This window comes from Hevea brasiliensis, chromosome 3 (genome assembly GCF_030052815.1).
Source record: "Hevea brasiliensis isolate MT/VB/25A 57/8 chromosome 3, ASM3005281v1, whole genome shotgun sequence".
In the NCBI taxonomy this organism is placed as follows: Eukaryota; Viridiplantae; Streptophyta; class Magnoliopsida; order Malpighiales; family Euphorbiaceae; genus Hevea; species Hevea brasiliensis.
Genome location: NC_079495.1, coordinates 103926990 through 103953255, shown reverse-complemented (window position 1 = coordinate 103953255; position 26266 = coordinate 103926990). Strand labels below are relative to the sequence as shown.

General features: G+C 34.6%; 2 protein-coding genes across 12 annotated transcripts; both read left to right on the top strand.

Moving 5' to 3' along the window:
- On the top strand, positions 1 to 5269 carry LOC110649606 (non-specific phospholipase C4). Its single transcript, XM_058144371.1, has 4 exons — positions 1 to 707; positions 3570 to 3979; positions 4478 to 4648; positions 4731 to 5269. Exons 1-4 carry the CDS (start codon positions 382 to 384, stop codon positions 5063 to 5065), a joined length of 1242 nt encoding a protein of 413 aa, XP_058000354.1. The 5' UTR covers positions 1 to 381; the 3' UTR covers positions 5066 to 5269.
- A 238-nt stretch (positions 5270 to 5507) lies between these two features.
- On the top strand, positions 5508 to 21524 carry LOC110649607 (putative acyl-activating enzyme 19). 11 transcript variants are annotated; one of them, XM_058144366.1, is made up of 21 exons: positions 5509 to 5897; positions 6543 to 7043; positions 7602 to 7798; positions 8447 to 8653; positions 9100 to 9822; positions 9972 to 10639; positions 11305 to 11380; positions 11464 to 11550; positions 12716 to 12759; positions 13880 to 13988; positions 15136 to 15195; positions 16922 to 16963; positions 17095 to 17179; positions 17268 to 17332; positions 17599 to 17658; positions 17992 to 18036; positions 19015 to 19124; positions 20376 to 20458; positions 20556 to 20898; positions 20974 to 21097; positions 21184 to 21524. In XM_058144366.1, the coding sequence occupies exons 1-19, from the start codon at positions 5549 to 5551 to the stop codon at positions 20639 to 20641; spliced, it is 3597 nt and encodes a 1198-aa protein (XP_058000349.1). In that variant the 5' UTR covers positions 5509 to 5548; the 3' UTR covers positions 20642 to 20898; positions 20974 to 21097; positions 21184 to 21524. The 11 variants fall into 11 exon arrangements, with proteins under 11 accessions (XP_058000351.1, XP_058000350.1, XP_058000352.1 ...); XM_058144368.1 differs by lacking the exons at positions 20974 to 21097; positions 21184 to 21524 and adding an exon at positions 20106 to 20260 and having other exon boundaries at positions 5508 to 5897; positions 20556 to 20574; XM_058144361.1 differs by having other exon boundaries at positions 20376 to 20898; positions 20987 to 21097.
- The last annotated feature ends 4742 nt before the right edge of the window (positions 21525 to 26266 follow it).

Genomic DNA, 26266 nt, shown 5'->3' with positions numbered 1-26266 from the left:
CAGCACATCAAACAAAACCACCATTCACCTTCCAACCAAACCAACACCCAAACCTAACCGCCCAAAATGGTTGCAGAAAGCTCCTCTTCCACCCCACACCAATACCCCATCAAAACGGTGGTGGTTCTGGTCCAAGAAAACCGTTCATTCGATCACATGCTCGGCTGGCTAAAGACCCTCAACCCATAAATTGAAGGCGTCACAGGATCCGAATCCAACCCCATCTCCAACTCTGACCTCAACTCCTCCGTCATCTTCTACGGCGACAACGCTGCATACGTTGACCCAGACCCTGGCCACTCCATCCAAGCCATTTACGAGCAGGTTTTTGGCGTTGAATGGACAGAAGCCGCACTTAGCGAGAACGCTCTGACACCGAAAATGAATGGCTTTGCTCAGAATGCAGAGCGCATCCAGACGGGCATGGGGGAGACAGTAATGAACGGGTTTAAACCGGAGGCCGTGCCGGTTTATAAGGAGCTGGCGATGAATTTCGCGATATGTGATAGGTGGTTTGCTTCAGTTCCGGCGTCGACGCAGCCGAATAGGCTGTATGTGCATTCAGCGACATCCCATGGTGCAACGAGTAATGACACAAAGTTGCTGGTAGAAGGGTACGCGCAGAAGACCATATTTGAGTCGATGGATGAAGCTGGTTTTACCTTTGGGATTTATTATCAATACCCTCCGCCTACTCTTTTCTACAGGTATCACTTTCATTTTCACTCCCTCCAAATGACCTCGGCCTTTTTTTTTTTTCTAAGATCTTTTTAATTATTTTTCCAATCACATATGAAAATAGCAATAATGGTTAGATTGAATATTTGTCCACTTTTTAAATATATTTTAATTAATTTTATGCATATTTTAATATAATTAATGTAATTAAAATAATAAAATTTATTTAATCTTTTTTTAATATACTCTTTATTTATATTATTTTATTAAAAATTAAATAAATCATATTAATAAATTATTTTTAAAATTAATCAATTTTAATTTTTCAATGCATATTAATTATTGTGGCTATTAGTTTGAGTGGTAATCACATTTAATTATTCAAGACACAAAAGGGATCCACGTGTAAAGTCACATGCTCATATTTTCATGTATTTTATAGAGTAAAATTATAAAATTAAATAAATAAAATAAAAAGGGCTTTGATCTTCCATAAATCTCAATCTCATCCATTCCTAATCATAGCATTTTTCACCTTAATTAAACATCCACATGCATCAACCCCTTTCAACTTTCTGTGTTAATTAACTGAATAGTAGTTTACATGATTTGCGAACCCCACATGGATCTATGATTGGATATCATACATACATCTCTTGTTTGCATAGGATACTTTCATTCTTGAGAAATGGTATTTTGATAAATTTACAGATTTGAATTTTCGTTTTAAATAATTAAATCTTTTAAAACGGTGAAAATTTAAACTCACTCTTTATTTATATATTATATTATAGTAATATAAATATTTGATTATTTCAATGATTAGTTTTTCTAATCCGCTGGCTAATTTGTTTAATTATAATATATATTTTGATTAACTCATGGATTTACTGAGCAAGGAAAAATTAATGAATCAAAACAATTTAAAAAAAAATCAATTATAAAGACAAAATAATAATGAAAAAAAATTCTAAATAAGCCCTTATATTTCCAATAGAGATTTAAATAAAATTAAAATTAAATTTTAAATTAAATAAACTCTTATATTTTTTAATAAAATAAAAAAGTTTATGCTTAATAAAATATTAATTTTTAATAATAAAATATCATTTTTTTTTCTTAATTTATTAGACGTGAACTTATTCAATTCTAATTAAAAAATATAAAAATTTATTTAACTCAAAATTTAATTTTATAATTATTTAATTCTTAACTGAAAATACAGAGGCTAATCTGATCAATTTTCAAATAATAATATCTGTCCTTATAAGAAGGTCATTGCATGTGGTAAGTCATATAAAATAATAATGCAGTTGTTGACCAGATGGTGTCCTTCCCAATCAACTGCTGCAGTTGAACTGGGGCCTATAAATGACAGGCACTCTGAGGCATTATTATATACAACTTGTTATTTTCCTTTTTTTTTTTTTTTTAAATAATTTTCTTAGATCTAGTTGAAAACTAACTCCATTTTTAAATCCACTTTTAATATTGTCTTATTGTGTATAGTTGACATACCATTCATCAAAATAATAAAAATCTACAATAGTATTATGTTTTTCTTTTCTTTTATTTTTTATTAAAAAAAAAATCTTGTAAGATGCACTTGATTTTAATGTGCATTTAGAATGTGTTTGATATTATTATTGAAATTATTGTTAAAATAAATATATTTTTTAAATATATTAATTAAAAATTAAAAATAATTAAAAATTAAATTTATTAAATTTTAACTATAAAAATATTAAAATAATATTTTATTCCAAAATATTTTTTTTTCCTTAAAAAATTCTTAAAGTTCGTTCCGTTGAACTTTCAGTTATATATATATATATATATTAGTTTTCTTTTTTTGGTTTTTAAAACACATCAATCAAAATGAAAAATTAGGAAAAGTGGCTTTCTGTTTCAGTTTTGTCCATCAAACCATTCCTCAATTATTATCGAATAATTTTCTTTTGAATAATTTTTATTAAATTTCTCCAAATGCGTTCATATTACTTAATAATTATTGTAATATTTTTTTTTAAATTCACTAATTTCACTAATGATTTTTAATGGAACTCTTTTATATATTAAATTTTTTCTCATTATTCTTTATTTTTAATAATATTTTTAAAAATATATAATAAAATGAATAATTTATTATAACTAGAAATATTTTTAAATAAAAAATTTATTTATTTATTTTCAATGTGTAAAAAATATTAGCTTTTATTTATTTTCTAATTGCACAAGAAATTTAAAAAGAAATTCTTAGAAAAACCTTTTTTAGAAAATATAAAATAAAAAACTATAGGCAGTTTTTAGTATTTTAAAAAATAAAAAACAAAAAATATACGATAATACTAAACACACCCTAAAATAATTAAAAAAAAAAACATTTTTTATCCTCAAATCACAATGCCAACAGGCTTTTAATGTATTTATTTATTTTGATAGAGTTGGCTCAATTTTGAACCATTTAAATTTAAAAAAAAATAATAATATTAAATTTTAGTTCACCAGTTTTTTTCAAGACTATATGTTGAATTCGACTATTAATTGAAGTCTTTTGTTAAATAGAAAAATCTTTTGTTAAATAGAAAAGTATTTGATAAAAAATGATTGACTAATTATATTTAATTTTTAATTAATCTAATAAATTAGATAAAATTAAATTGAAAATCTCTTATACTTGATGATTAAATCATGTAAAAAGCATATAATTTTTTTAACCTTAAACACGATTATATATATAGTACTATTAGAACCTGAATTAACATATTTAATAAAATACATAGTTTTAATAATATTAAAATTTATGCAGTATGTCACAGTTCTTAATTAACTTTAATTAAGTAGCTTTTCTCACTTAACGGAATAAATAATCTGAACCTCCTTGTTTGCAGGAACCTTAGAAAGTTGAAGTACTTAAAGCATTTCCACCAGTTTGATCTGCACTTTAAGGAGCACTGTGAGGAAGGGAAGCTACCAAACTATGTGGTGGTTGAACAAAGGTTTTTCGACCTTTTAAGCATACCGGCAAACGATGACCACCCATCACATGATGTCTCCGAAGGCCAAAAATTTGTGAAAGAAGTCTATGAAGCACTGAGAGCTAGCCCCCAGTGGAACGAAATGCTCTTCATAATCATATATGATGAACATGGTGGTTTCTATGATCATGTTCCAACTCCTGTAACTGGTGTCCCTAGTCCTGATGATATTGTTGGTCCCGCCCCTTATTTCTTCAAGTTTGATCGACTTGGCGTCAGGATTCCAGCTCTTTTAATCTCTCCCTGGATTGAGCCTGGAACAGGTGCATTTCTATTATACTTTCACTTTGTTAATTTTATGGATAGTAATACAACCATAGTTAGCTTAGGTTGTTTAGCTGAAGCCAATTCCAAGTGTCAGGTTCACTGATAGGTATAATCGAGTTGAATTGAGTCAACACACTGGCAATCTCAAGCTTGACTCAATTTTAGAACTCGATATTCAAAACTCTATTTGACTTGGTCGACCTTGATTTCTTCGAGCTAAAACTCGTTTTAAATATTCGAACTCGATTAAAATCGAGTTGATTTAGAGTATTTTTCGAGCCTAGCTCGAGTAATTTATAGGTTGCTTCCTCATTTACACCCCTGTAATTTACCTGGAGATTGTCAGCAGTGCAGAAGTATTGTCTCCGGCGCGCTGTGGGACGTCCAGGTCCTAAAATTAATGGTTATAACAGCACACAGAGCAAGTTTTATGAGAGTAATGTCCTGATTTTGAAGTAATTTGAGATAGGTTTTGTGATTAAATTGAATTGCAGTACTGCACGGACCTTCAGGACCAGAACCTACATCACAATATGAGCATTCCTCAATCGCAGCAACAGTTAAAAAGCTATTCAACTTAAAAGAGTTTCTGACCAAGAGAGATGCTTGGGCTGGCACTTTTGAGGGTGTTTTGACTCGAAGTAGCCCAAGAACAGATTGTCCAGGTAACATTTCTCTCACAACTTTTACAATAAGACGGCTTGTATTTTATCTAATCCTGTATGCATATATATATATATTCTGCAGTTACATTGACAGAACCTGTGAAACTGCGAGAAGCTGATGCAAAAGAAGAGGCAAAACTTAGTGAATTCCAAGAAGAACTAGTGCAAATGGCAGCAGCATTGAATGGAGATCATAAAAAGGACATTTATCCTCAGAAACTTGTGGAGGGCATGACAGTTCTACAAGCTGTAAAGTATGTTGAGGATGGCTTCAAGAAATTCTGTGAAGAATGTGAGAAAGCCAGGGAAAGTGGAGCAGATGAATCAGAGATCATTGTTTTAGCCAAGTCATCTACAAGCACAACACCCAAATCTTTCATTCACAAGTTGTTTTCTTGCTTGGTCTGTGATAATTGACACTTCAAATTCTTTTATTGAATATTTTCCAACATCTGTCCAGTCATTTGAGAACTCATGTTCAGTTTGCATTAGTTCATGAAGTTTGTTTGTTCATATTTGTAATTGTTTTGTGTTGATATTGGGAATAGTGATTAATTCCATCCGCAATGTATTGTCAATAACGCGTTAATTTTGTATTTGTGAATCTACATTTGTTGTCTCCCTCAAAGGCAAATTAATTAATGTTAGTACAATCTATATAGATTTGTGCACTGTGAAATCTTCCTCTTTGAGTTGGGGCCAAAAATTACTTAAATATGTGAGTCTCGAATTAAATCATTAATATATATATTTTTAAACGCACAGCTAAACCCAGCCTTAATCATCACGCAAAGCAGGGCCTAGCCCAAAAACCAAAGGCCACAATAACTGAATAACTTCACTATATATAATTTTTTTTTCTAAAAAAAAAAACAGAGCCCAGAGGAAGAGCAAAGGGAAATGAGTTCTGGCAGTAGCGGCAGTGTGGAGCAGCTGAATCAGCAGGAACAACATTGCTGCATATCTCACGAGTTTCTCAGAGCAGCAACCAGAAACCCTACAAAAATCGCGGCGATACACGCCGCACCATCAGTTGATGGTCAGCGCCAGATTGCCGGAGAATTGATCAACCCTGGAAGCTCAGTCTCCTCCGTCTCCTCTTCTTCTTTTAGTTCGCTGGTGTATGAAGGAGACAAATGTTTCACTTATGGTGACTTGTTGAAGTCCGTTGATTTCCTTAGCTCTCGCCTCCGCGTTGTTCTCGATGGTGCTGATGCATCCCGCCTTTACAAAACACAATCCTCATCAGGTTTTTTATTATTATTTTATTTTTCTGAAGTATTATAATGTGATCAACCAATCAATCAATAATGGGAAGATGTTCTATTATGGACAAATGAGGGATTAATTTTCAGTTAAATGAGAAATTGATTCAGTTGTGAATTATTGCGTTATAATCTTGAAACCAAATTGGTGTCTGATATTTCAACGTCGGAATTTTGGTGTCAATTATAGCTGTTCTCTGTGTTTGGCTTTGTTTGTACTTTTTAAAATGTTCTATGAACTGAACAGATATGCTACATTAGCATTTTGAATAATATTGTATGTCAATATCAGCATTTATCATTTTTGTTAGTATTTGATTTTTTTTTCCCCAATTTTCAGATAACTGTTCACTACACGTGTATGTTAAAGGGTTATTGGATGTGTTAATATGCCATATGTTTGACAGAAAGAATGATTAAGGACATAAACCCAAAACACAATTGGAAGCTGAGGCCAAACTTGATACTTTTGCTAAATTTTTGTATTCTTTTTGGAAAATTGAGCCCAATATTAATGCTGCTTGGAAAAAGTAAATATACTTAAAATAATGCATCCTTTTCTACAACCATCATCTGGTTCCTGTTTCAAGAGTTGCTTTTATTGGTATTGCTATTTCTTAAATGTGCAGGTAAGGGTAATTACGGCGGGCAGAGCACATGTGATGTATCCAAGTCCTCCACATCATTTATAACAAGAGTGGAGCAAGTGGATGAGTGTAAGAATGTGTATAGGCCAAAAATATTGGGAATATATATGCCACCTTCTGTGGAGTACATAATCTCTGTTTTTTCAGTTCTGAGGTGTGGAGAGGCTTTCTTGCCTCTTGATCCTTCATGGCCAAAAGATAGAATATTATCTATTGTTTCTTCTTCAGATTGTGATCTTATTATTACTTCTGAATCATCATGTGATAAAGGCATTTTTAATGAGCTTAATAACTTGAATTGGCTTGTCAAATGTAGTAGTTGTCCTGTCTTATGTTTTTCCGTGGAAGAAGCCCTTGAAGAGTGTGTTGGTCCACTACAGATAACTTGGCCTTGTGAAAAAAGGGAAAAAAGGTTGTTCTGTTATTTACTGTATACGTCTGGATCAACTGGAAAGCCTAAGGGCGTGTGTGGCACAGAACAAGGTAAGCATTTAGTTTAGCTTGCATTTTTCCATGTCTAACACCACAATTTGTTGTGTACATTTTGGTTGCTACTGTGCACTGTTTTATGCCATGAACAAGAATAAGCTGAAAGTTTTTTCATGCAATGTTGAAATTTATTTTTTGTTATTTTATGACGTAACTTTGTGTTTTGAGGACTCTTCATTGTAATAATCTGTTCAAAATGATTTGAGAGAAATAAGCAAGGAATGAATAAATATTCAAAGGTATTCCTGCTGTTGAATATGATGGACAACTTCTGTTTCTCTCTTAATCTACTGGCTCCATCCTTTCTTGGCTCGTTTCCTCTTTCTGTTGCACACAAAAAGGCTTTGTTTGGTAACCTTTCCAAAGTTGATTTTCTCTTCTTCTTCTTTTTGTTGTTTTCTTTAACCAAATGCAGCCTATATTTATATATGTCTGGTATCATAAAATGAACAAACTGACAACACGATGCAATTCTTGAATTTGATCAATTCTCAATTTTCTTTGCATGTGCAACATGATTTGTTAATGTAATCTTCTTGTTTTTCTTTTCAGGGCTATTAAATCGCTTTCTGTGGATGCAAGAGTTGTATCCACTGCATGAACAGGAAGTCTTATTGTTCAAAACTTCAATAAGTTTTATTGATCACCTGCAAGAATTTCTTGGTGCTATGCTTGGTGCATGTACACTGGTTATACCTCCTTTCACTCAGCTGAAAAAAGATCCATTTTCTGTTGTCAATTTTCTACAGGTACATGTGCTTATGGCAGTTTTCATCTCTGTATAGCATGCTTGTCCTTCATGCATGTTTAAGCATGAGTATAAATTGCAGTTAGCCTTGCTCTATTCAGATTAAATTGCAACCCGTTAAATTTTGTTCTTATTGGTAGTGTTGGTCTTTTAGAGCTCATTGCTGATTGAGTCTTGTAAATTGTAGGTAGCTTTTCAAGAATTAACTGAACAAATAGTGTTCTTGATTGGCATCTATAGACAATGATTAAGTGATTATGCCAAATAGTGGCTTGCATGCATCTTTACAATTTATATTAAGTTCATTGTTCAAGGAATTTGCTGTCACTGGTTGTAGCTTCTTTCCGGATACTTGCATTTGAAGGTTGAAATATTTTATTATGTAAGAGTTTCAAATTATAAAGTTTATTCAAGCATTTTGTTGTGGTTATGATCAGAACGTGGATCTTACATTGGTTCGTATGATTAGAGTTTCTACTTTGAATATTTTGCAGATGTTGAACGTTCGTTTTAAATGTGTCTATGACTTCTATTGTTTTCATTCTTGGCAATGATAAATGATTTATCTTTTAGTATTGATACTGATAATTCTGGCATGCTGTTAGTGATGTTTCTATTTAGTAATAAGTGTTTTAAACTGTTCCTGTAGGCGTACTGTATAAATAGGCTTATCGCTGTTCCTTCACTGATGCGAGCAATCCTTCCTGCTTTGCAAAGTCATCAATATAAAATGCAGATCCAGGATTCGTTGAAGTTGCTAGTGCTAAGTGGTGAAGTATTTCCTTTATCCTTGTGGGATGTGCTTTCCAATTTACTACCTGGGACCTCCATTTTGAATTTATATGGGAGTACAGAGGTTAGACATTTGGAATCTCTCCTTATTCTTTTTTTTTTTTTGGGGCTGATGGAAATTGTAAAAATTCATATTCTTGCTTCACCCTTATTCTCATATATGTAGTCGTCTCATTTTAAAATATCAATGTTCTTCACTATTATTGCATCAACCATGGATGAAGTTTTTCTATGGTACTTAGAGTAGTACAGTTCACAAATACTTCATTGTGTTAGCTTATTTGTTTAATTTCTTATTATTTAATCTTCATTCCCATCTTCTCTATAATTTCTTTGTGCCTTTGATGAAAGGTTGTCGATCATCTTTTTATATGGTTTTGTGTATAGTGAAGTACTTGCTGAGAGCCTGATACAATATCACTTGCTTTCATCCTTTAATTTGCATTTCTCTTCTTTCTTTATTAAGAAGATCTCCTTCCATCTAAAACATGCTTCAACTTTTGAATCAAGGTATCTGGTGATTGTACATATTTTGATTGCAAGAGGTTGCCTCAGATTTTGGAGACAGAGGCACTAACAAGTGTTCCGATTGGTGTGCCTATTTCTAACTGTGATGTAGTACTGGTTGGTGAAACTGATCCAGCCAATCAGGGAGAGGTATGTGTTGGTGGTCTCTGTGTTTGTACCGGTTACTTTTCTGATTCTGCTATGTTGTCTTTTGACTCTGTAAAAGTGCATAAAACCCTCATTTGCAACTGTTTGGTGGATGACTGTGGGAGTCAAGTTTATTACAGAACTGGTGATTTTGCACAACGGCTTCAATGTGGTGACTTGGTATTCTTGGGGCGAACTGATCGCAGTATAAAAGTTCATGGGCAACGTATAGCCTTAGAAGAGATTGAAATTACACTCAGGGAACATCCTGATGTTGTTGATGCTGCTGTGATTTCTTCTGAAGGTCCAGGGGGGCTTTTGCTCCTTGAGGCTTTTTTGTTGTTAAAAGATGAGGAGAAATCTGGTGATTCAGTACGATCTTCAATTAGAAGTTGGATGGTTGGAAAAGTTCCTTTAGTTATGATTCCTAACCGCTTTGTATTTACAGAATCATTGCCTATCTCTTCCAGTGGAAAAGTTGATTATGCCTTGTTGGCAACTTCAGCATTTTTCAATGTGAATGTTAAAGATAAGATTTGCAACACTGAGATCAGTGACCACCTGCATATCATAAAAAAGGTTTGCCTGCAAAAATTTTTACCCTTCTCACATCTCTATACTTCCTTCAAATGGGCACTATTTCATTTGAACTAAGAATCCTTGCTATTCTTATTATCTAAAGATTTGCTTCATTGAGAAAGTGAAAAAATATGACCTTTTTTTTACAGGCATTTTGTGATGCTTTAATGGTGGAAGATGTTTCTGATGATGATGATTTCTTTATGTTGGGTGGTAGTTCCATTACTGCAGCACAGGTTTCTTATAATCTAGGAATTGATATGAGATTACTTTATAACTTTCCTACTCCGTCTAAGCTTCGCAATGCTCTGCTACATAAGAGGGCATCTTACAAAGATGTCAGAACTGAAATTAGTTGGAAATCGAATCTGAAAGCACATAGCTGGAATATGTCTTATTCTGTTAATTCCTCTGTTCCTAATACTGGCCTTAAAAAACAGAAGAACTTTCATCAAAATAATGATCACATTGTTGCAGTATCCAAGCCCTTTAAGGTTAATTTGGACAATCACATTTCTTCAAAACGTGTTAGTCTCAGAGGCGGATATCCTTGGTCTTCTGTGATACCAATCTCATGTTCATTCAGCCGATGCAACAAGGTTATGTATGAAGAGGAGTGCAGTTTGAGAAATACCCATCAATTAACTTGGTCTGCAGAAGTTCCGAGAAACAGAAAAGGTTCTTCAATGCAGGACTTGTGGAAGGTTCAGATGGAGTCTTGTGTAGACGCATCACCACTAATTGTATTTAAAGACCAAGATGTCTATTTGTTTATTGGATCTCATTCGCATAAGTTTACTTGTGTTAACGCCAAAAGGTATAGTTCATGAAGAAGGTGTTTTGATAGGGATTATCAACAATTTTCATTATTGTCACATCTGATTATCACTTTCAGCGCCATGTTTAGAGATCAGGTTGTAATGCTTGAATAAGTAATGACATAAGAGAGCAGCAGGAAGAATTAGGGGTTTTATTAGCTGGCTTAGAATCAGTTGTAGGTAGGATATTTGAGGGTAAGGGAAAAAAAGGAAAGAACGAAGGGTTCTGGGTTCTTCCAGATGCCTGGTGCAATCCCACTCTTACCCATGAACACTACGTGGGAAATTGAACATGCTTTTGATGTAGGTCATTTGGTTTGGGATTTTAAAAATAAAGGTTTTATAGAATCAAATTTATTTTTGGATATTTGCACTGGTTTTCTGTGCAGGACTGGAGTGAAATGCTAAATCTTAGAGGGGTTTTCCTTTTTCTGTTTCAGTTCCAATTTATCATTTTATTCCTTTTTGTCTGAATACAAAAATGTTTCCTATATTAACTATCTTTTGTTTTACGTTTTTCCTAACAATAATTACAAACTTTATGTTATTTATACGCTATAAACACCCAATATCATTTTTTTCACATTTATGATGCATGAAAAATTTAGTGCTAGTGTGAATTGTTCATCTTTTAACTGTATTACTGGAACATAATTTGCTGTAGCGGTGCTATCCAGTGGGAGGTCAAACTAGAGGGACGAGTTGAATGTTCAGCAGCAATTGTTGCTGACTTTTCTCAGGTTATTATTTCACATAATTCACCATGTTATTCCATTTTTTATTGTGCATTGTAAGAGCTTTAATCTTTTATATACATTATCAGGTTGTAGTCGGATGCTACAAAGGGAAAATATATTTTCTTGATTTTTTCAATGGCAATATTTGTTGGACTTTCCAAACATGTGCTGAGGTATGATGGTAAAATGGCCATCTTTCTGCATTTTTCCTTTTCAAGATGCAGCAAGCATCAATCCTGTATCATCTTATTTTACCAAGTGTTAGTTTGTTGGCTTTATGTTCTCTTTGCTGTGCCTGATGTATGTAGAACCAATTTAAGAATATTAATTGAATGAAATTTCATTTTTATTATCAAATCAATAACTACCAAAGCCGAGGAGTCCCATAAGAAAATTTATCTGAGCGTCATGAAATCAGCTCCCAATGCTTATATTGGTGTAAAATGCCTGAAATAACTATTTTCTAATTTTCTTTGTAATATAAGTAGTCCTAAACTCTCTAAGTGTCAGTCCCACTCCCATATCAGTTTGTGTTGGGCTTTTTGAAAATATTACAATACCAGAACCTTTAGATATGGTTATTGTCATTTTTAAGAAAGAAGATATAATAGGGAAATGCTGGTCTTGGAATCTTTTTAGCTTTTCCTTTCTCATGCTCCAATTCCAATGACATTTGTAGAAACATTTTACAGCTTCTTCATAACTTGAATTTTATTAAAATGTATATATCGAGTGTCAGAAATTCTTACCTGAATGATAATGTTTCTTTTTTTTTAACCTAAATTTTCTTCTTTTCTTTGCACACACACATATGAATGCACATTGCCATATCTGGTTTCACGCATTTGTGAACCATGTAAGTTTCCCATGCCCACACTGACACACTCTTAGAGATGTTCTCATATCATTTTATTCTAGGGCTTTAATGTTATGTTAGTTGATAATAGTCATCTGTTCTGTCACAATCTTGTAGCAAACAGATTGGTGTCAAAACGTGCAATAAAGTTGTTGCATCTTTGTTTACTGTTGTGTTGAGCTGGAAATACTGGCAGTAGAATCAGGGTCTATCGTCCATGACTGACCTCTTTGGTTAGAAGTAGCACATGGCCTGCATGCATCGAGGCCACATTGCTGAATATCATGTCATCATGTGGCAATGAGTGAAAATTGGTTTCATTCACTTCTTTAATACAAATAAAAAATTTGGAAGAAAAAGGAAGATTTCATCTGGTTCATTCATCTGTTTCCAGTTGTGCTTTTTTAATTTATGCTCAGCGCATATTTTAGAACATAATCTCTGATTCCTGTTGATTTTTTTTTATTCAATATTCAATGAAGGTGAAGTGCCAACCAGTTGTGGATATACACAGAAAATTAATCTGGTAATAAATTTTCTACTGTGTCATGCTTGCATCAGCTCTGCTTATTGTTGTTTCTTTCTGTTGCTTTAGTTGAAGATAGAAACTGAATTTTCTTTTTCTGTAGTGGTGGAACAAGTGGACTCGGTATGGTTTAGGGTTGATCAAATTTGGAATAAACTCAACTCAACTAAACCTTTATCCAAAAAATTTGGGGTCGGCTATGTGGATTCGCTTTCTCTACTTTAAACGATTTTGGGTTAAATTCTCAGAAATGTGTAATGCTTCTAGGTCATGTTGTACTACTCTCCTCCAAGTCAATTTAGGTCTTACCCTTTTTTTTCTTTCTATCCTCTAACCTAATGTGCTCTACTTGTCTAACTGGAGCCTCCGTATGTCTACGCTTCACATGACCAAATCACTTCAATCTCCTTTCTCTCAACTTATCTTCAATTGGCACCACTCCTACCTTTTCTCTTATACTTTTGTTATGGACTTCATCTAGTCTAGTATGGCCACTCATCCACCTTAATATTCTCTTATCTTAGACCCATACGACTCTTTCAGTACCCAACACTCACTACTATATAACATAGCCGGTCGTATGGCTGTACGGTAAAATTTCCTTTCAACTTATTGGGAATTTTACGGTCACATAAAACTCCTGTGGCAAGTCTCCACTTCAACCATCCTGCTTTACCTAAAAAAGAATTTAAAAAATAAGGTATAATATCCTTAAATTGATCAAGAAAATAAAATAAAATGCTGAAAAATCTTCTACTTCCATTTAGTGTTGTTCTCTTCTTGAAGTTGCATAAACTCATAAACTAGCTGAATTAGCTCCTTTTTTTTTTTTTATTTATTGCTTTGCATATTGAACAAGGTCGGAAATATCTTTGGTAGAGCCTTTTTGATTAAAAGCCTTTGAGCTCCTAATCTTTTATGTGCAACTATCGGGTATGGAATATGGTTAACAGAAATAGTGTGAACTATAATACTGCTATGTATATATTGTTGGGCTTTGTCAGCTTACATCGTTGCAATATATTTGTTGTCCTATTAAAAGACTTCTCATGGAAAATGTTCTGCAAAACATATGTTTCGTTTTTATCAAGTAATTGATCTTCAGACAAAATGTTTACAGGTGTGGCTCTCATGACCAGTATCTATACGCACTTGACTACAGAAATTGTTGCTGTATCTATAAACTCTCATGTGGTGGAAGTGTATTTGGGTCACCTGCAATTGATGAGGTGAATATTTGCATTCATTTTTTAAAAGGAGCTTCCATTTTGATTTTTTTTTGTGGAACAGTATATATGATTCATCTGCATTTGATGTGATTTTGGTTGATTTTAACTTTGTATTGTTCTTATTTCACAATGATTTGGCTTATATTCTCGTATTTTGTTTAATCTGTCAAATTTTAATTATACTGTCATTTCTTATGTTTCTTGTTGCTTGACATTCTTACTTGTTCATATGTTATGCACGCATATCGCAGAATATATATTACGTATATCTTTAATTTTCTTTTTTGTTGGTTTTTCACCTTGTGTGATGTTTTATATTTCTGCACGTATCTCTTATTATTTATAATTTTTATTATTTGGATTCAATAGTATCAAAAAGAGAGAGCCAATTGAATTCATCATGTTGGATGTAGGAATTGTCTCTATCCCATATATTTCTTTTGTTCTTTTGGGGAAGAGCCTGAGCATGGAACCCATGATGGACCTGTAATTATCTGCAGGTGTACTAATTGAGCTAATCCCTGTTGATTAGGAGAGAGCAGATTTTGGTTTAAACTGAAAAACCGAACCGAATCAAGTCAATTCGGTTCAATCAGTTCGGTTTTAAAATTCAATCGGTTCGGTTCGATTTATAAATTTTGATAATTTCGGTTAATTGGTTCGGTTCGGTTATTTCATAAAAAATTTAAAAAAAAAACGAACTGAACCGAACCAAAATTACTAATATATATATATATATATATAAGATTTTTGAGTTTTGATTTCTAAGTTTTTTTTTATGTTTTTGTTATTGAGATTTAATGTTGAAAATATGAAATTTTACAAAATTTGGTTTGATTGGTTTAAAATCGAACTGAACTGATATTTATCGGTTTTGGTTCGGTTCGGTTTTCTCTTAATAATCAGTTTGGTTTGATTTTTAAAATTTTTGATTTTCGATTTTCAATTTTATTAGTTCGGTTCGGTTCGGAACCGAACCGACTATTTGCACACCCCTACTATTGATTGATTCAATCCATTTGTTAGAATTAGATTATGTTGTGTTGTCATTATGAGTATTATTAGAATATTGTAAAACCATCGTGTAGGAATTACTGAATTATCTTTACTTTATCACCTGATTTGAAATTTAATTATTTTTCATTAGATGCATGAAACACTTTATGTGGCTTCTACCAGTGGTCGTGTGACAGCCGTATCAATAAAGGTATGACACAATGCAAGTTGCAATTTTATCCTTCTCTTTTCTTTCTCTCTCCTATATGTGGGTAAGATTTCACCAAGATTGCTGCAACTATATCCAGTTGTCTTTATCTTTGAGCTGATGCCTAAACCTAAACAGCCAGATTGCTTTGTTTGTCAATTTCCTATAGTAAAGCACGTGTTTCTAGAACAAGTGCTTCAGGTTTGGGTTATTTTAATTTAGATTTGCTTATAAACGGGATTGTAATTGTGGCTTTTGACTATAGTTGAATGCAGAAACTTGAAAGGTTCTGGAAGCCACGTCAATCATTATGTTTAATTTTGGTATGACAGGGAGACCTATTGAAAAGGCATTATTTAAAAATCTTTACCAGAAAGGAAAAAGAAAGGGAAAAAAACGCTACAAAACTTGGGCTTTAGGCTAAAATCTTGCAAATCAAAGAAAATATAGTGCAGGCAGAAGAAATATTTGCAAATCACTATTTTAATGTGTTCTTTACTGCTGCCATTGCTAACCATCATTGTGTCTAGCATTCCATCACTACCACTTGTTACAACAATGCATTTGCTGTTTGTTGGGCTAAAGTTGAGTGGAGTTGAGATCATTATGTTGCTTGAAGACTTAGTACAGTTGACAATAACCTGAGTTGGGCTCTTTTATAAAAGGTCAATCATATCTTGAAGACATCATTATAATTGAGCTCAAGCATAATACCAAGCTTGAGTTGTTGAATGTAACTTGACTTGAAGTACCTTATTAACTTTTGTATGAATTTTACTTGTTTATCAATAGCATTATGTATTTTTCTTTTTGAAATTAGCAACACATAGTTTATATTTACTTATTTCCTGTATATCTTTTAAATTTATCCTATCTTTATTAAGTTTATTGAACCTATCGCCAGGCTTATTAACTTTAAGTTGCTCTCATATTAATCTTTTCATTTTTTAACCCAGAAGCTGAAGTTGAGCTCATTTGCAGCCCTGTTGTCTGACAATAATTTGGGGAAAGTACAAAAAATTGCCCTGAGGTTTGGCGCTTTAGGACTTAAGGGCTAGTGGTTTAATTTTTGATAAAATGGTACATTGAGCTTTACTATGTTAGCACTTTAAGGATGTTGGAATATATGGCTTGTGAGAACAAGTCCCACTCGGCAGTATACAGGAAAATTAAAGGGCATATAAGTGTTAGCAAACCAAATCAAAATCACCAAGGCCATTTTGGTGATGGAGAGCCTAGTTTCAAGCCTAGTTTAGCATGGAGGCCTGCTTGTTTATTAGTCCGCACTTCTTGACCCTGTGATTTCAATAAAAGGACAAAAGTTCAAAATTTGTTAGTCATGCTGATGTGGCAGTCTGCAATAAATAAAAAATATTTTATTATTTTTAAATTTTAATTTTTTTTTGGGGCCTAAGATATTTTTAAAAAAAAAATTATTTTATTAGAATTGCACCTCCACGTCAGCATAACTAACAACATTATAACATTGTCCTTAAAGTTCTAACTGGGTAAAGCTTAGGCCTCAAGGTACCATGTTGTCGAAAACTGAACCACAGACAGACAGACCCCTAATTGTTAAAAGTGCGAAACCCACTTTTTTATACTTTTTCCTAATAGTTAGTAAACAAAAGTTTATAATGATAAATTACTGGGTTAGTTTAAGTTAAAATTTGGAGCACTGAGGATGAGCCTCAATGCAACACTAAGGTTGCTCCATTTTGACTTGAAGGTCATTGGTTCAAACCAAGGAATCCTCCTTATACTTGCAAGGGTAAGGCAACATACCTCTGATTCTCCCCAGAGCCAATAGTGTGGGTGGCTTCATGCTATTGTGCAGTGGGGCACCTTTTTTACCTTACACTAAAATGTGGTTTGTTCATTTGTCTTTGTTGTCAATTGCAGGCTTTACCATTTTATACCTTATGGCAGCATGAGCTACAGGTGCCTGTATTTGGGTCACTTTCAGTTGATTCTTCACATGGAAATGGTGCGCATGCAGATCATTTAACTACTTTTCTAGCAGGTGGATTAATCTTGTCACAACCCATCATTTTGTCCTTTCCCTTTTGGTGCAGTTATTTGTTGTTTAGTGGATGGGAACATTGTTGCATTGGATTTGCGTGGATCTATCATTTGGCAGGTATGAATTTATCCTATTCCATTATATCCAAGTTTACTTTTTAGCACCCTTCTCTAATCTTTTGGGGCAGTCACTTGTGAATGAGTGAAGTGCTTGTAATGTGATAAACCATACTTGCTGGCTGCTGCAATTGCCTTTTCCTGGAAAAACTAGTACAGTAGGATCTATTTTCACATGTCCTTTTCCTTCTCCGTAACTCTATAATGTTAGTGGTATTTCTGGCAAAACTTTTGATCTATTTTTCTACAATTCAATTTCTCCTTCAGCGTAAAACTGGTGGTCCTGTATTTGCTGGAGCCTGCACATCTTGTGTGCTTCCTTCTCAGGTAAATTTTTTCTGACATAATCCTTCTTGAATTGCCTATATAGGATAATGCCTTTCCACGTCTAGATATTTTAAGTGTTGACTATGATATTGACATAGCTTGCAGATCTCAGAATATAACAGTTCAACAGAATTATTCAACAGAATGATCACATAATTCTTATGGTTGTCCCCAATGCACAATGACGTTAGCATGATCTTATTTTTTCAGCCTGTTTTCTATAGCCTGTAATATTAATTTTGTGACCGACTTCGCTTCCCTTCAGTTGTGAATTTGAAACAAGCATCGGCTGTAAAATAAAATGCAGTTACCTGTTCTTTTATTTTGGCACAGGTGCTGGTATGTTCAAGAAATGGAAGTGTGTATTCATTCGAAATGGTAAGTTTCAGTGTAAACTTCGTAGCAGTATGCATGCCAGGTTTTATGCTTTTGTTGCTGGTATTTTTCAAATTAATATAGATGCTAGTCCTTTTCTTCAATGAATTTGATGCCCGTGTTTAGAATGAAGCTCATAGTGGAATCCTGGGCCACAGGGAACGGTTTGTTCTCTGTTGACTAACAATTTCCTGAAGTCATCGCACTTAATTATTATTATTTTTTATTTCTTTACATTGGTATGCTGAAATCTCCTGAATCAAGTCATCTTCATGGTGTGTTTTTTCCATGGAATTGATGGGTTTCTAGCTATATGACTTAGGACCATGGCATTTTTATAATAGAATACATGGATCAACTTGGGCATGTAAGTTGATGCGTATCAACACACAACTCAGAGCTAAGCAAATCCGGGTCCTTACTGGAATCAGAAAGATAAAAGAGAAGTACAGTTTCGAGGAGCAAAAAATAAAAGAAAAAATTGGGTGTCTTGTCCTTTCTTTATTGTTTAGGGCCTTGCCTTAACTCCATATTTCTGTATTGTTTGCTTTAAATGGCATGTGGGTAACTGGTAATAGCGGTTCTTCCCTGCTTGTGGGTGTTGAATTTCCTATTAATTGGTCTTATATCTTATCAGAAGAGGAACTTACATCTTACCAGAAGAGGAAACTATCTCTTAAAAAGAGTAGCTTCATGATCAATTATAAAATGGAATTGAAATATTTCAATTTGTTTATGGTATTTGTGTTGAATAATCATGTGATCACTGAAGTTCTCATTTTCTCAATCTTTTCCTTGTATCCTTGTTAATTTTTTATATATTCATGAAATTAATTGTATGATCTGACATCATTAATTCTGCATATATTCAAAGGAATTATTTCCATTTGGAAAATGGAATACTGTATAGAAACTTCCAGAATGTTTTTACCTATTTGCTCTACTTTCATTGCCCTTTCTTGATTCTGAGGTGTGTGTCAGGAAAAGGGAGATCTACTCTGGGAGTATAATGTTGGAGATCCCATAACTGCATCTGCTTATGTTGATGAGCACTTACAGCTGGTGTCTGACTCCTTCCTTGTGTCAGACAGGTAAAGAAATCACAGTAACACTCTGTTTGGATGGGGTGATGGGAAGGTTAGGGGAGGTTCATTAAAGTAAAGGTGATGTAGAACAAGAAGAATACAAGAATCAAGAGAAACAAATTCTCAACTTTATTAATTCTCAATTGTTAATCATATCATGATAAAAATCTACTAAATATGTAGAGAACCTAGGCCTATATATAGAATTTTTGTAATCCTACTAACATTAGGATTAAGTACCCTAAATCCTATACTAATTAGGAATCACAAATCACTTAATGTCCTAAATCAAATAAAATTCTACTTCCTAAATAATAATAATAGTAATAATAGAATTCTTAAATAATAGAAATAATATTAGTATTTCCTTAATAATATAAATATAATCTTCCTAATTTTACAACAAAATATTAAATAAAAAAAATCTGTAAATCTGGTCTTCTTATACTCCTTCAAAAAGCAGGGGAGGGAAAGGGAAGTAAAATATTAAAGTTATCAACATTTCCTTAGTTACAAAATAATATATAAATCGCTCTTGCTAAATTTTTGCTAACATAATGCATTCCTTTAGTTTAATACAATATTATATCAAAACTATCTTAACCTACAATAAGAAAAATTAAATAAACTTTGACTTATTTTCCATTGAAAAAAAATCATTTAATAATAATTATTGTCAAATTTTTACATAATTGAAAAAACCTTTCAATTTTTATGATTTTATTTAATACATAGTGTTCAAACAAGTAAAATAATAAAGAATATTAATTTTTATGTAGTGTAAATAAAAAATAATGAAACACAAGTAATCAAGGAAAAGGGAAAAAAAAAGAAAAGAAATTCTATTCAAGATTTGAAAAGAACTGAGGAGGCCGCAGGTGCCGTGAAGAGGGAAAGAAAAAAAGAAAACACACTGAAGGTAAGACAGAAGCTGCCACTGATGGGCTTATATGACAAGGGTGAAATTGGGCTTCTGTTTTTCCTTAGGGATAAGAAAAAAAGTCAACTTTCGAGACAAATGCTCAACTCCCTTCCCCTTGCTTACACTACAATTTGGGGTGCAAGAAAAATGGGAGTTTGAGGGGGAAGGCCCCTTCCATACCCTTCCTAATAAAAAGCCACTGCCAAACATGATGAGCTAGGTACTTTATCTTCCCTTCCCCTGTCCCCCTCCTTACCCCCAATCCAAACAAAGTGTAAATTGTAAGAAATTCTGAGTATACATTATCTAATGTATCTGTCCATGACATCTTCCAGGTTGGTTTGTGTATGTACGAGTTCTGGAAGCATTCATTTGCTTCTTATCAACAGGGATGTTGCAGGAAAGGCTAATCAACCAAGTAAAAATGCAGTTCATGAACTTGCAAGGTTTGAGCTCCCAGGAGACATATTCTCTTCACCAGTGATGATTGGAGGCAGGATTTTTGTTGGTTGCAGGGATGATTATGTGCACTGTATTGCCCTTGAAAATCAAAGTTCAGTGGAAGAATGAAAGTTCTGGTTCCCATTATGCATTCTTATAAAACTAAAAGCATGAACAGCTGTATCCACTTAAATCTTTTGGAGATCAGTCGTTACATATGGTTTTGAAGCCAGCACATTTGATGTGTTTCCCTCTGGACTGCATGGCTGCTTAATATGATGTCATAATCGGCTAGCGATCCCCTTGGTGTGTCTTCTCATGTCAGCCATGACATCAGTCAATTGAATTTCAGTTGTGCCTCGTTTGCATTAAAGCGTACATAGGTGGCTCTGTCAAAAATCATAAGCTGATAGAGAGGTATAATTTTATTAGTGTTCCATATGATATTTTGATGTGAGAAATGGGGTTCAGGCTTCTGGATTTCTTATGTAGTTCAATTGAAAAGCTTGCTTGAGGACAGGAATGAAAGCAACCTCTAAATTCTCAAGAAATTCAGAGAAGGGCATCCAATTGGTTCGCTGGGCAAATCTTCCAAGTATAGAAACACATGCAACAAGTAATTAATTTTAGTCTTTTCTGTAATTCATTGTTGATATAAACAGGAAAACTTATATGACATTTAGCAGTGTTGAATTTTGGCAGTCATCAGATCTTACCTGAGAACTATTTTCCTGGAAGTCAAATAATGCTGGAAATGTCTTGGCTGCAAGTGAATTTAGTAGAGATTTGAAAGGAATACAATTCAAGTGACGACTCAACTCAAACCAACCCAACTAATCCATGGTGCAAGCAGCAAAAAAGATCGATTCTGCCGTTGGTTACAAGGTTTGTGGAGCTTTCGGTTTCAACCTGGGTTTATCTTGTATATTACCTCTGTTTTTCATTTTTGTTGTAGATGTATAATATTACTAGGACTATTTATTGTATATATAATAGATTATCAGTAATATATACAAAAATAAAAAAAAGGTTTTCTTGATCTATTCTAAACTGAGCGATCCGTCTGAGTTTTAAAAAAATTGAATTTTAGGTTTCGTTTCTGTTTTTTAATTTTGATCGAGATCAAATCTTGACCTTGGGTATAGGTTTTCTAAGTTGCTTAGAGTGATAGTCTGATGATCATATCTGGCAGGTTAAATATCTAGTTACTATTAGAAAAAAAATTTTAAAAAAAAAATCTCACTTCGACATAATAATTGCCTCTCTCTCTCTCTCTCTCTCTCTCTCTCTCTCTCTATATATATATATATATATATATATATATATATATATACATATTCATTTTTATTTGTCAATTATTTAAACATGAAATCTTGTAAAAATTGTTCAATACTTTGGGGTTAGAGATTATAAGTATAAAGAAGCCTGAATTAAGAAAACCATTATAAAAAAATTTAAGGGCTGCCATTTGGCCGTTGCTTATTGCTTATCAAATCTTTTTTTTTTAATCATTTGTTTAATTTAATTAATTAATTTTAATTTATCATTTTTGTTTTGTCAAAAATTTAATGTTGAGTTATTTAAGGTGGTAATTTAAGCCTTATTATGGTTCTTAGGGCAGTTCTTGACATAGTGACCTCGATTGCCACAGATGTAGTACCTGTCAGACTTCTTTGTACCCGTTCTTTTCTTTCGAAAGTATCTGACTGGTCTTCTATCTTTCTTTTGCTTGAAAGAGAGTTGAAACCCAGAGAAATGCTTCTTGTAATGTCCTTTCTTCTTTGTCTTGCATTCACAATTCTTTTCTTTGCATTCAATGGCAATGTGAGACTTTTGACAGATATTCTTCAGGGTCTTGCTATTGTCAACATATCTTTGAATAATTTCTGCTGCTCACACATTTTATCTAGGCAAGCCAAGGTCATCTGATGGATTTCTACTTCATTGGTGAGTAGGGGAGAAACTTTCAACATCTGGTATTTCTTTTAACTATTATTCCTTTGTTTTTTGCCATCTTCTCTTATATTGGTATATCGGCTGGAAACTAGTAACTGCTTGATTCATTCCTAGAAGGTAGAGCGATCTCTAGCCACAACGCCACGTACCAAACATGGCTTGTCAAACACCAAACCCTGTTGCTGAAACTCATCTTCAAACCCCTTCTCCTTCTGAAATTGTTAATCTCACTTCTTCTCTTTCTTTCTCTTCACCACTTCGAAGAACACTATCTTCTAGAATTGATATTCTCGTGGAAATATCTACTCTACCTGAAGATGCTCAGGTTGGAGAATCTCTCTTATCTCTTCTCAGTCCCTAAAACATCTACAGACGATCTGGATCTCTCACCAGATCTATCAGATCTCTCATTTCTTCCAAAAGGTCCTTATCAAAGGAATATGTTTAGGCCTCCAGAATGGATCAATACTCTCTTCAGAGTTCATCTGCTGAACAGTATGTGACCTTAGAAATCCCTCCTCAACTCATTCCTACATGGAGACAAGAAGGTTTTTCTCACCTCCACTTTGGAGCTGTTAGACTTATCCTCAGTCTACATGGAAGACGAGGGCTTCCAGTGACAGCAAGAGTATCACTCCTGGATACGAGATTCTTGCAATATGAACATGCAGTGATAGGAACCTGCCTTACTACTTTGCATGTTGGAAGTATGGTACTGACATTCTTCCCGAACTACAATCTCTCACTCAGAGACCCTCATCTCAGCACCGCTTTAAAGGTCCAAATCCAACTCAATGGTGCAGCACAGGTCACATCCTCCATGATGGCTACGTTACATCATCAGATTATCTATAGGCTGCAAGATCATGCAGTAGATTTATCTCAGCCATCCGTATTAAATGATGCTCTGTTTGTATTAGCAGACACTGAGACCACCCCAACAATTGTTCAGATCCCTAGGTAACTGCCTAGAAATGAGCTTGAGCAGCTCATTCCAAAGGATTGGTTAACCAATTATGAAAGGCTCCATTCAAGCTCTCAACCAATCCAGATCACAAAATCCTCTTTCAGGAGAAATCCTGATGGTACGGTACAGACCACTTTTCAGCCACCACGGCATTCTACGGGATCCTTGCTTGTATTCCAGACCATGATGGTCCAGCCATTAGAAAAGGAGCAAGAAGACTATCACATTGGAGCAGTAACACCTGACAACCATTACATCTATCCTCAGAAGATAGATGGTCACTGTCCCTGGGATCTCCCAGGATCTGGAGCGTGCAATGAAGATTGTGACTGCTGTGATAACTACTGAGAAAATGAATATGACCATCCTTTGTCTAATAAAAACTGGAGAAAGCTCACCAAATAAACAAGGAGAGCCTCTTGCAAGCCTCAACAAGTTCTTAGAAGAGACTACTCAGATAATAGCCCATGGATTGGTATCCATGAAGAAACCAAGCAGAAGAAGCTCTTCCCATCTATGAGCTTGCCCTTGAGATCATCAGAAAAGAAAGAAAGAAACAGCCCCCTCTTAAACCGGTTTCTTCCCCTCTTGCACTTCCTTTGGTGCAGCCTTGCATGATGTTCTCACCCACTTCTTATGAAGCAGATTTTCCCCCATTAACACAACAGACAGACCAGCAGACCAAAATTTCAACCAGACCTTTCGTTCACTCAACTAAGGTTGATAGTGAAGGTCAGATGACTCCGATCACTCAAGCTGAAGAAGTTCTGAATTGGCAGACAAAGAATGCAGCTGTCTAGAATAGGATATTACAACGAATTGACTCTAAGATTGATCAGGTCCTCACCAGGACTCAGCATATTGATCAGAAGGTCGATTCTTTCACTGCATTTGCCCAGAACATGTATAAAGACTTGCAAGGAAGAATTGCCCAGCTTGACAAGGATTTAAGATCCTCAATCCAGCAAAGGAGGTTCGGCGTGGAGTTTAACCAAAAGGAACAGGAAATCAGAAGGTTAAAGAAACAGTTAGCCCAAGTTGAAGCAGACCTGCGTAAGCCAACAGAGGCTCCTGTTACTTACAGCCCATTTTCCACTCAAATGGCCCATAATCCTTTCCTTCCTATTCCTGAGCCTGCATATTCTCTTTTTGGTCCTTTTAACTACTCATATGAACCACCTCCAACCACATACCACCCATCTCCTTTGTTCAAACCTAATCCTACACCTACCAGATATGAGCCAAAGAGTCCATCCTCTTTAGAAGAATCCCATCCTCCGAAAAGGAAGATTGATAAGGGAAAGGACAAAATGTACCCTGATCCTCCTCCTCAGCATATGATGTCTATACCCTCTGAACCAGAAGATGACTCTTCTGATAACTCGTCTGATGATAGTGAGGACGGACGAATGGATATTACGACATTGCTCATGGCTGATCCGCAACCAACTGCCTCTCAAACAGGCCCTTCCCCAACTACAGATTCCACCAGTGGCACTACAGGCCCTCCCACTGGGCCTCCTCAAGCCCAAGACCCACATGTAGAAATGCCAGAAGATGATCCAATCCTGGATTTTAATCTCCCAGGAGCCCCACACCAATCCAGGCCCAGCTCAGGCCCATGGTTTACATTGGACGACATTCCCCCTTCAAAATGGAGAAATCGTCTTGCAGAATTTAAAGCTTGGCTCGATGTTCAGATGCTTCGAGAGGATGCTGATTCTCATACTATTCTCAGAGAATTTATCTCTCGAACTTTACAAGATTGGTTTGTCTCCATCAGAGAATATAATAAAGTCCAGTTTTACCACTTGAATATTATACAGGCTGTCAATGTTATTTTTGCTGAGTTCCTTGGCGATGCATCTTTATATAGTAAACAGCTAAGGCAGGAGTTCTTTGACATGAGATGTTGCTCTTTAAAGAGAACAGATATCGAAATGCATTACCAGCGCATGGCTCAATGCTATTATTTATTAAATGGATACAATGATGTCAACCTCAGGCATACATACATTGCTTCTCTCCCAGAAGTAATACAGCCTGAACTCCACAGAAGTATTGCTGCTACCAGAAGAGCAATGAATGCCATCACCATTGGAGAAATCCATCAGATGACCTTGGCTTGCCTAGATAAAATGTGTGAGCAGCAGAAATTGTTCAAAGATATCATTGACAATAGCAAGGCCCTGAAGAATGTCTGTCAAAAGTCCCACCTTGCCATTAAATGCAAAGAAAAGAATTGTGAATGCAAGACAAAGAAGAAAGGACATTACAAGAAGCATTTCTCTGGGTTCCAACCCCCTTTCAAGTAAAAGAAAGAAAGAAGACCAGTCAGATACTTTCGAAAGAAAAGAACGGGTACAAAAAAGTCTGACAAGTGCTACATCTGTGGCAATCGAGGTCACTATGCCAAGAACTGCCCTAAGAACCCTAATAAGGCAGTGAAACTTCTACAACATATACAACAGGCTTCTCACATCTCCCTGGAGCATGATGATGTTGAATTTCTGTTCTCTGAACAAGATGAACCAGATGAAGATACAGTCTTTGCCCTCGGAGCAGATACTGGCCCAGACCAAGACTACTCTTTCTCTTCAGAAGAATCAGGATCAGATACTGAAGCCCATTACCCGTCTTACCTGGCCCAACATATCCAATCCTCCCAATCAACTTACGGCCCTGACACTATTCCCATTCCTTTAGTTCCGCTTCATATTCTTCTCAGCAAGTATGAACGGCCCATTAGTGTCATTGGTTTCCTAGATACCGGGGCTCATAAAAGTATGATGAACCTAGCCATCTTACCTTCAAAATACTGGGTCCCTCATGAAGAATACTTCAAAGCAGCAGATGGGAATA